The sequence below is a fragment of the Trachinotus anak genome, unplaced genomic scaffold, assembly GCF_046630095.1.
Source record: "Trachinotus anak isolate AG129_WGS33_773 ecotype Australia unplaced genomic scaffold, CSIRO_AGI_Tana_v1 ptg000008l, whole genome shotgun sequence".
Lineage (NCBI taxonomy): Eukaryota > Metazoa > Chordata > Actinopteri > Carangiformes > Carangidae > Trachinotus > Trachinotus anak.
Window position 1 is genome coordinate 2,225,370 of NW_027273859.1, and position 11,334 is coordinate 2,236,703.

General features: G+C 39.6%; 1 protein-coding gene across 2 annotated transcripts; it reads right to left on the reverse strand.

Annotated features, from left to right (window-relative positions):
- Positions 1–2,365: 2,365 nt before the first annotated feature.
- fgf17 (fibroblast growth factor 17) lies at positions 2,366–9,196 on the reverse strand. Of its 2 annotated transcripts, none has more exons than XM_071481829.1 (5): positions 8,558–9,196; positions 8,429–8,465; positions 7,981–8,125; positions 6,265–6,371; positions 2,366–3,123 (listed from the first exon to the last, which is right to left on the reverse strand). In XM_071481829.1, exons 1-5 carry the CDS (start codon positions 8,587–8,589, stop codon positions 2,833–2,835), a joined length of 612 nt encoding a protein of 203 aa, XP_071337930.1. In that variant the 5' UTR covers positions 8,590–9,196; the 3' UTR covers positions 2,366–2,832. The 2 variants fall into 2 exon arrangements, with proteins under 2 accessions (XP_071337930.1, XP_071337929.1); XM_071481828.1 differs by having other exon boundaries at positions 2,368–3,123; positions 7,981–8,158; positions 8,558–9,190.
- Between the last annotated feature and the right edge of the window lie 2,138 nt (positions 9,197–11,334).

An 11,334-nucleotide genomic window follows, 5' to 3' on the forward strand; every position in this document is an offset into this window, starting at 1 on the left:
GCTAACAGGATAAGATTCAGTCCTGAGGGAGAAGGCGGCACAAGGTCATCATGAGTTGAAAGTGTTCCTCAGTCATCAAGTATTCACAGTGACTGTCAGAGGCTGCTGCCCTTTAGCCAACCCTGACCTTTGACCTCACAGAAGGGCTTAGAGAAGGAGGAGCCAATAGAATAGCCCATAAAATCAATTTCAGTTTTGTATTCCTGATAAGACCAAGGAAGCTCAACTCACAATTTTACATGAAATCTATATGTGGATGTAAATAATGACTCATGTTTTAGTTATATTTTCCTTCATTTATCATCTTTTGATTTATTTTTAATATTTATTAGATTTGTATTTACTCTTCATCTTTTTACTATTCTATTATATACATACTTATTTTATTATAAAGTGAAACATGTTCTCTGGATGAATTATTTTATGTCACCGTTTCAGGTTTATGTTTCTTGCAGTGTGTATAATTACAAATATAATTACGCATGTGTAGTAGAGATAATAAAATGGACAGAGGAACAAGAAATAATACGGCATAAAGTTCCTGGATATATATATAAGGAAATTATTAAAGACAGATCCTCAAACAGAAGATGAGACAGATTTGTCTCAAACTTGAAATTCCTCAGGTCACGTTATCTTCAAAAGCCTCCAGTGAGACTCATTAAAACTGATAATCAGATCATTAATTGTATGAGATGTGGAATACAATCAGCCGATCCCAGCTCCCACCAACCTCTTATCAAATATTTTCCTCTCATCATGTTAAAAATAGATCTCATTACATTCACAGCCACAATTCCTGCAATCAGTGGTAATTCAATCTAAGGCTCATGTCCTCAGTCTTTGCCAAGTTTATTAAAATGACTCCATTAGATGGCTGAAATCCAAATAGCATTTTGATCTGTCATAACATTGTGTCAGTCCTGGCAACACATTGAGCTAACACAGTCTAATCTGATGTGTGACATCTAAGCATTGGTGTTTGAAGGAACTCCACAACTGCTGCACAGGTTGTTATTGTTCGACACTGACTCATCCCATCCTGCCCATGTCCCCTTCAATCCACTGCTCCTGAATTTGATCTATTTTATTTCCATATTTGCTCATCCTTGGCTCTGAGAATCTGTTCATTCAGCATCACCATTGCTCTTGGCTGTTATTGACTTCACTGTAAACCGTAAATTTGTTAGCAGTTGTGATTATATATTGTACATCCAGCAACACAAGTTACAGTTCATTCTTCTCTGAAAGTCTCAGAGTTTATATGTACCACTCCTTATGTTTTAGCCATGCTAGCAGCACAGCATTAGGTCTGTCACTTGGTCCATCTCTGTGGTTCAGCCTGAAACATCTCAATAAGGATTTCCATGAAACTTGGTACAGATATGTTTGGTGCCCAGAGGTTTTGGTCATACACTGTCTTACTCTAGTGCCACCATGGGCTTCACTAGAGTCCCAAAATCCAAAACCTTACCTCTAGCTCTTGCTTCCAGGTGCTATTTAGAATCTCAGCTTTTTTAACACCAAACGCAGAGTAGAATCTGGGGACTTTGGTGCTATTGGTCCCAACAACAACATCAGGCAGTGTCTCTTTAAAATAACCTAGCAATATCTATCTTAAAGTTAAATGTCACTTTAAGAGCTCAGGGGCAGGTTGTACAAAGGTTTCTACTTAAGTATAACACTTAAGGTTTAATTTTTCCTTAGATGAGGGAGCTACTTAACACTGTTGTACAGAATCTCTTCAATGGTTTCCTTAGTTAAGAAAAAAGTATTTTGCAGCAATGACAAAGATCTTACAGTGGTTAAATTCTACTGCATCATAAAAGGTGTCTCCCATTTGCAGAACACTTCTTGGGATGAGTTAATTTTCTTCATTTAGCCCCATAAACTTAGTCATGTTGCTGTTAAGGTAGAATCAGAGGTGCCTTTAGTTTTTTTCCTTCAGGTCTTTTGTGCAAAGGTTTAGGTGACTTTAAGTGATTCCTTAAGTATAAGACTAAGATAAGGATAAAACTTAAATACTTAAGTGGACATTTTAAGGAAACCTTAAGACTGATTCAACTTAAGGTGTTTTATGAAACTGGTCCCATATATATATATTTATATATATAGTAATGGCGTATTTGCTTATGACAACTGTTCCTCATTGTCAGTGGAACAGTTTGAAATAATATGTACTCTTTTAATCATTCCACGTCACTTTGATAATTAATATATCAAAGATTTCAGTTACAGCTGACAACTGGATTTTGCCCTATCAGCTACTACATTCAAGCATTGTAACTGTTAAGCCACTTAACGGTTGTAAAGGTTTTCCATGAGGTTTTAGTTTCATTTTATCCTGCATTAAACAATGTGAAATAATAGGGGCTGCATACTTAAATGGAAACCTGTATATTATATGAAATGACATGACATTAAGCTGATAACTTTAAAAAAACGTAATTTGGTTTCATACAGATGGATTTCATGCAGAATGTTAAATCCTTGGAGCAGTTTTTTAACCTTGGAAATATATTTGCCCAATATCCCAGAGAGAGTTATTTAAAGTTAAACTGCAGTTTAACCACCACTTATTACTGTAACCAAGTCATAATGTCCCTTCATCCTCCACAGCTCCCCACCAGTCAACACATGCACACAGGACGATTAAATATAATCCATCTGGTTTACTCTGTCAGTATTTACACATGATCATTTTACAGCAAAATTACTTTAGATTTATGGCAGTTTAATCACTGTTTACCTATCAAAATTATACAAAAATAAAATTGCATCTGTTTCTTTCTTATATCACAGCTGGCATCAGTCCATTCCTTTTGCTGCGCGTTAGGAAGAGGTACGTGATTTCCTGTTCCGCTTCGCTCGACGTGTGGACGGAAATCGGATGAACTCAAAGTGTTTGCTTTGGTCCATGTTGGGGAAGGGGGGCGGGCCCGTGTGTAGCCTCTTGATGAAATGGACCTCTCTCTGGTTCTCCCTTGTCCTAGAGGCTTTGATGGGCCTCCCTTTCCTGGTGAAAGCCACATACCAGCCCTCATACTTGGCATTCTGGAACGCTGTGTAATTGTTCTCCAGTACTATCTCAGTGAAGATACAGTCCCTGCTCCGGCCATTGGGCTGCGTGAGGAGACAGAACAGGTTTCTGATGTTAAAGCTGGACAGACACAGACTGAGTCACAGACATATAGAGGCATGTATGTTGATTTGTTCATATCAAACAAAAATGATCACTGGATTTCAGAGGTAAACCGCTATATTTCCATGTAAGTCATTCGATCTACAGTAAGCAAATGATCATTTCACACATTTTTTTTACTATCAAAATCCTCTTAAAGTGAGACTACGCAGTGTCTGAAAATAAACCAGCTTTCCTTTTACGAATGACAAGTTGATATTATAAGCAATAAAACACACCCTCACTCAATTTAAATACATTGAGGAGTTTTGCTGTCACAGTCTTGCTTGGTCTGGTTTGACCAGTTGCTTATGGTGGCTAATGTTAGCAAACTTTAAGTAGATATTGTAATTGATATTTAGCATTTAGCAGTTAGCATTAACCCCAGTTGGCACAAGGTTATGTTTTTTAAGTTTTGAATTAGTATATACAGAATGTTTGAACTTTTTAAATGCAACACAAAAAACAAAAACGCTGATATCTTCAGTTAATTTTTTGGGAAATACCCTTATCTGCTTCTTGCTGACAGTAAGATGAGTAGATGGACACCACTATCATATCTGCCCACTAAATGTGAAGTTACAGCAAGTCAGTTTTTAGTCGTCTGGTTCTCTCCAGAGGAAACAAAATCCGCCTCTGAAGCTCATGAGTTAACACATTATATCTAATCTGTTTAACAGAACTCGTTTGGTTCATGATTCTCCTGTAAAACCACATTTGCTGTTTTTTTTTTTGTTTTTTTTACAAAATAAACAACAAGACAACAAGGTACATGAATATTGTTAACCTTGGACAGAGCCAGGCTAGCTGTTTCCCCCTGCTTACAGTCTTTATGCTAAGCTAAGCTAACGGGCTTCTGGCCGTCATGATTACCACATAGACCTGAGAGTAGCAGAGATTCTGCTATATTGCCTTTGGAAAGACCCCTCATTATTTAGACTTAGCTTTTTACACTACATACCAGGCATAAAGTGTTTCGCTTTATCTCCCCTTTTGTGATTTGTAACACAACTGGGGCGGAACAACAATGTTCCCCCACTGTTCATTCCTTTTCTGCAGAAAGGTGCAACATTTGCTGTGTAAAAGAGGCTAGCGGTAAGTTAAGTTAACTTCTGTTATGTAATGAGAATTGAGCCCCTTTTGAGAACCTGCTTACACTTGCTAACATCTGGCTTTTGTCATCAGTGTGAAAGGGTCCAATCTATATTTGTTCCCGGGTCAAATGACTCTGCAGTAGTCATGGGTATTTATCAGCTCCAGCTCCAATCAGCAGTGATGTAAACACGACACACGAGTGAACATGCACATTTTTGCGTCTTTTCCATTCTGTGATGCACCTGTCACCTGCCCAGCACAGTGCTGTTACACCTTCAACTGAGAGTGAGCAAGAACCTCAAAATAACACAATCACTGACTGCAGCACCTGACACAGAGGCTCCGACCCCTGTGTCTATGTGAGTGCTCTGTGACTGCTTGTGATGACGTTGTTGCCTGTAGTTGTGTGTCTGTGTCCTCTCAGAAAGGCAAACAGGCAGTGTGAAAGGAGTCAATCACCTTTTTTTAGCCACATTTTTAAAAAACCTGCTTATATGCACCAATTTTGGGCAACTAACATCTATAGAGATGTAAATGTACTGCAGGTGTTTTATGGTATGTGAGTAACAGGCAACCTCAGTCTAAATAAAAATAACTACGGCAGAAAAAGTTTGACAGCTGCACATTTCAGTTATGAACTTTAAAATAAACTCTCATTAGTATTTATGTAATTGGAGTTATGTAACATCTCATGTGAATTTTACAGCTTGAGTCTTTCCCTCAGTGTCTATAACAGACATTAGAGCAGCCACACCTTCAACCCTGATGAGAAAAAGATTAGCGACTTGTCATGTCAGCCAGATATGTGGACCCATCTTTTCCATTTCCATGAAGGAAGTGGACAGTTGACTTATGACCAAACACACAGGCAGTGCACGATGGGATGGTACTTCCCCCTCATCACTGTCAGCTGTGGCTGGTAAGACTGAGTGATGTCACTCAGTTCTCTGAGGACTGCTTTTTTCCAGCACATCATGTCCTGGGGTTACTGACACTGACGCTTCAGGACAGGAGCTGAGGTGGCCGGGCACAGATTGTACATCTTCTGCAGAAGACTTCGCTCTTAAGTGGATGAGGATAAACATTGAATGTCGTTGTGCTTTGCTAGGAAGTGAAACAAACACTGGTTGTTTTGATTTTTACACTCGGGTAGTTGCGTTTTACAGTTACGTCCAAACCAGCCCCACTTTGTGCCATGTATTATTACATCCAGGTCACAAGGCAAATGAAAAAATGATTAAGCAATCTTTCAAGTTCTCTGAGGGTCAGTAAATAACACACCAGTCTCTTCTGATTATCACAATAAAAATGTTCACACATCATAAACTAAACTTTAAAAATGTATTCTCAGCTATATTGATATACATTGATTCTACCTGTCAATACATTCATATTTTTGCTTCTGCCAGACAGACAGAGCAAGGATGTGGCATTGCCTGTTACCTGAATAGTTGCAGCTAGAAAAACTTAGTTGTGTAATAATTTTTCATGCAGGAGATGAGAAGAATTTATGAGGATTCTGGATTTGATAGTAACCATGGTGACAAAGGTAGGTACACCACTCTCCGTAAAGTCAGCATGTTTATTTTTGTTACCATGGCAAACAAGGTCCACTACGCCTGCTGCCATAGGAGCATTTCAGGAGACACTCCTATGGCTCGTATCGGAGGGCTGGGAAAAAAATGACCTGTATGGTTGTTCAGGTTGGAGAAGTTGTAAAATTGTAATAACGATAATAATAATAATACAAATAATCAAACATAAAAATATATAAATGCCCCCTTGTGGATTATTTGATACAATTCCTGCTTGTACCAGTACAATTTGGCTGTGTAATATTACCACACTACAACAGTATAATTAGTTTTTTACTTATCACAGTACTGACTCAAAACTTTTCCATGCTAAACTAAAATCAATGTACAGTTTTGAACTGTGGTCTCTTTTCTCTCAAATAAAAGAAATGTATAATGTCACGTTTATCGTACCTTTCCTACAAGTTTCCCCTTCCGGTTCATGCAGAGGTAGCGCCCACTCTCTGCACCTCTTATCCTCACTCGGCTGCCGAAGGTATCCGTCTCAACAAACAGACGAGCTGCCGGAGAAAAACAGACGAGGAAGTCAGGACATCAGAAAACACAAGACGCTTATTTTGTCTTTATTTTTTTAAATATTTGTTTCAGGAGTTTCATGTAATATTCAATACAAACAGTGTACAGTCAAACATTATGATTAGCAAATACTATTTAGATGCTTATTGTAACGATGTTGATGCTCAAATATGAAAGATTATAATTTCTACTTTACTGCACAGTGTCAGACATAAACAGCATTTAAGCTCTGCCTAAGTAAACTATGTCAGTAGATGATGCATTCTGTAAAGTTATTCTGAGAATTGGTTTTTCTCTCTTTTTCCACTAGTCATGTCATGAACTTTTATTTTCCCATTAGACTGACAGGATAAACTGTTGTGTCAGTAAGAGGCCTGAGACATTCACTGACCCAGGTAAGCCTCTGGAAATCACCCCTAACACCAAATGATTAAACAAATGTCCCTGAATGGCTGAACATTTAAGAGCAGAAGCAGAATAAACATCCATAGCTGAATTTGTCCTGCAGTTAATTATGGCCATTGGGCATTACAACAGCCCTGTGTATTAGGGCTATAGAGACAAAGGACTTGCCCTAATCAGCCGCTAATTTGCCAGACGATGGATTCATGGATACAGCAGGGAGGCTGAATTAACATATAGGCCTGAAAACACCTCACAGAGGGACAAGCAGGCTGGAGGTGGAACTGCTGGTTGTGCCTGAAGCTGCAGTCCCCTGCAGGGAGTTTGAGCCTTTAGTGTCAGGGGCCAGAAAAGTGTCATTTGATTGTTCCTCTGGAGAATCTCTTAACATTTCTGTTGTAGACCAATCTGTGTTTACCAGTTGCGTGGTGTGTTTGCAAAAACCACAACCAGAGCTAACTGACCAACATCCACTGTTTTCAAACATGGTGTAGATATGAGTCCAAACCAGCCCCACTTTGTGCCATGTATTATTACATCCAGGTCACAAGGCAAATGAAAAAATGATTAAGCAATCTTTCAAGTTCTCTGAGGGTCAGTAAATAACACACCAGTCTCTTCTGATTATCACAATAAAAATGTTCACACATCATAAACTAAACTTTAAAAATGTATTCTCAGCTATATTGATATACATTGATTCTACCTGTCAATACATTCATATTTTTGCTTCTGCCAGACAGACAGAGCAAGGATGTGGCATTGCCTGTTACCTGAATAGTTGCAGCTAGAAAAACTTAGTTGTGTAATAATTTTTCATGCAGGAGATGAGAAGAATTTATGAGGATTCTGGATTTGAGCATCAAGTGTCTTCAGGGTTTTTCAGAGATCAATATTTATTTTTCAAAAAATATCGGCTTAGCTCTGTGACTGGAGTGTAATGGTAGTGAGGCTATAGTCCAAAGTTGTTTTAGTCCCAAATTTAAAGAAATACCTATCTGATGATATCTTCTGCTCTCCTGCATGCAGCTTGGTTAGTGAAAGCGTGCAAACCCTCAGCGGTGAAATAAGGCACCTAATCCCTGTGGATCTTCTCTGTTAAAAGTTTCCAACAGATCTTTGATCAAAAAAAACTACAACCACTGCCGAATGTTGTACAAGGTGAACAGCAGGCCTCGGATCAGCTCTTACCGTACATATTTCCATCCTCAGCTGTGGCGGTGACCCTTTTGCCCTGGATCTGGACGTGCTTCCCGCTGGTGCGGCTGTAGAGCTGGTACACCCTGATCTGCCTGCGGCTGAGCTGGTCCGTCACTGCGCCCTGCGTCCTCACATACTGGTTAAAATTAGGAGACGGGTGATTCTCCCCCTTTTTATGTAAAGGGAAAAATAAAATACATAACTTTTTCTTTCTAATCTGGGATAAAGAAATGTGTAGCCAATTTTACAACCACCACAACAGGTCGAAATTTCCGTTGTAACTACTGCACAAGTAGCCTGGGCCTAAAGTTCACAATATCCGCCATATTCATATTTGAAAGTGATAGCCTATTCAGAAGTGAGTTATTACAACTTTAAAAAAAAGCTTTTCACTATTCCTGCTTATAAGAAAATAAGTTCTTATTTTGGAGAGTTTTACCTGAGCATGGCACCACAGCACGAAGAAATGAAATGATCTGCAACAACAAATGAAGAGTTGTTATTATTAAAAAAAAGTCATTTTGTGGCAATCGTGCGATCACACTTACGACCCCCTTCGTCGTCTTACATGTAAATACAGCGCTGGTTGATTCCATACATTCTCCTGTTTATTTCATCCGATCAAGAAGCGGACTCTGGAGGTGGATAGTCCCAGATGGACGCGGTGAGTAAATCCAACGGTGCTTCCACAGTGTTGCATATGCTCCTCTGACCTGTCCATCCACACCAACTGAGTCTCTGATTAAAAAAACCACCGACGAGTTATTCCCCTCACATTTAGGCTTTCAAAACCCTGATCCGGCAGACTGAACCGTGAGGAGCTCTTCAGAAGACCCGCGCAGCGCATCAGAACCACATACATCCATTATTATTATTTGAAAAAGTTTTTACATCAGGGGTTTAAATGTGACGGACTCTGTGCAGGTCTGCTTGGGTTAATTCCAGGTTTTGAAAAGCCCTCTGAGTCACCGGGATCAGACTGCTCACTGGTTAAATGTTGAAAGCCAAAGTCCCTCCCTGAGTCTGCCTGCTGTGGGTGGGCACAGCCACGGGACCCCTGAGAGGGTTTAACAGAGAGACACAGATTATTCACGTCCTTTAACTTCACGTTACGTTAAATTGGAAAAGAAAAGAAAACTGCTCAAACTTTTATTCACTGTCCCCCTGTCTGCCTTTAATGTAGATCATTACTGCAGCATTGTATTTAAAAGTGAGGGGACTAATCGCACCTTATGGGTGTGGCAATTAGGTGTTAAAGAAAAGCATTGCCCTACTCACCCCCCCACACACTTCCTTTTTATCTTAGGTTGACTGGCCACATTTCCAGCTCATGTAAAAAGAGCCGAAACAAATCATTCAGACAAAAAGCCAGTTTCACCTTAGAATAATGAGCAATCAACATCCTGAGATGAGCAGGAGGCTGCCTTTCCTCTTCCTCTGAGTTAATGAACAGGTCATTCATTAATGAAGAGAAGAGAAGAGAAGAGAAGAGCTTGATAGCATTACTATATGACATATATAACATATTATTGCATGTATTGGTAGCTTCTGAGTTACAGTTTGTGTCTGTGGACAACAGTGTAACATGAAGCTTCAAGTCCCTCCACATCTTGCCCTTCTCACGTTCTCTTGACCCCCACCGCCCCTGTCCAGGGCACTAAAGTGGTCAAATGCAGCAGCGAGACATCTCTGACAGGAGCCAGCAGCAGCTACTGGTTCCAATTGTTGGTGTCACTTCTCACTGTGACACTCTATCATCTCATCAGTCCATCTCTTCTCACATCACGACAGTCAGTGTCATTATTGTCAGAAACCTAAACAGACGCGCGTGTGTGTGTGTGTGTGTGTAGTGACCGATGTGTAGTGCCAGTTCATGATGTGGCAGCACGCTGCACGGTCGAGCAGGTGTGAGGAGTTTTACCTGCAGGGGAGGGAGACGTCCACACAGCTGGATGTTGGTGTATTATGAAGATGATGATGACTCACCATCAAATCGGCAAGCAAACATGACGAGCTTGTTCTTAAGTGACAACCGTCTGTACAATTAGAAATAAACATAACACTGAAACAGTGAACCTGCCAATTTAATGATTGATTAGCTGATTGATCTTTAAAGCCATACAACTGAGTAATAATTAAAACAGAGGGCAGAAATGTTTGTCATACATACATGTTACTAACTGATGTTTGTGAATACATCTGTTCATCATTCCTATGATTTGTTGTTTGACACTGATTGATAATCTCATGAATCTACACTGATATGTTTCTGCTCTCAGCTTTGATTATTAGTTAACTTACTAACTCACCAACCTGGCAGTTAGTATGCAATACAGGAAATAATGAAAAGCATGCACGAATGTAAATCATACTTACTTCAGAAACCAACAACAGGGCTTTACAGCTGGCATTTAACATGTCATAGCAGGAAAAGCATAGGTGGAATTAATACCATATAACAAAGGCACAGTTCTACTTAAGTGTCCATCAGTCTTAACAGTGACCCAGCATGCACAACAGGATCCTGAAACAGGCTAAGAGGCTCATTATTAATGTTATTACTTTCACTTTTATTATTCTTAAATAACCACTAAAAGTGATTTTAGTCCGCATTTTATTTCTTTCAAAATAAGGCTTCTCTGATACTTGGGTCAGTTTTTAGGATGAATTATGGCCAACATACATGGTAGAAAATGAACGACATACTACATGTACCTACTCTAACTAGCTTGTCTAACTAACTCAGCTTTGGCCCATGAAAAGATGCCTTGAAAATTTCTGATTTCCATAAAATCTGCTGTCGATATTCATGATCCACAGAGGATGAATCTTAACACTTACAAATATACATGATTTTTGTTTGTGTACCCACAGAGCAGAGAGATATAGAAATGGGATGTGGCTTAAGGGAAACTTGGGCACACCACAGGATCAGCCTCATGCACTTTGGTTTGTGAAGTGATGCAGAGATCTGAGGCCATGTAACCCGATCATATTTATGTGTGTCTCTGAAGCAGCCACTCGGGCTGGAACAGAAGACCTCGATGATGACAGACATGCAGGCAGAACAGGTGAGGTTTTCAGCCATGCTAGCAACATGACTCAGTGTCCGTCTCCTGGTCACTCTGCCACTTTCATTTAGACTGAAACATCCAGACACCTATTGGATGGTCTGCCATGCAGATAACCATGGCGATGAATACTAAAGACTTTGGTGATACCCTCACTGTAGAGTCACCACCAGGACACTTTGAGTGACAATTATTGGATGGATTGTCATGAAATTTGGTTCAAATATTAATGTTATACTGAGGAAGATTTTTTTTTTTTAACTTTGGTGATTCT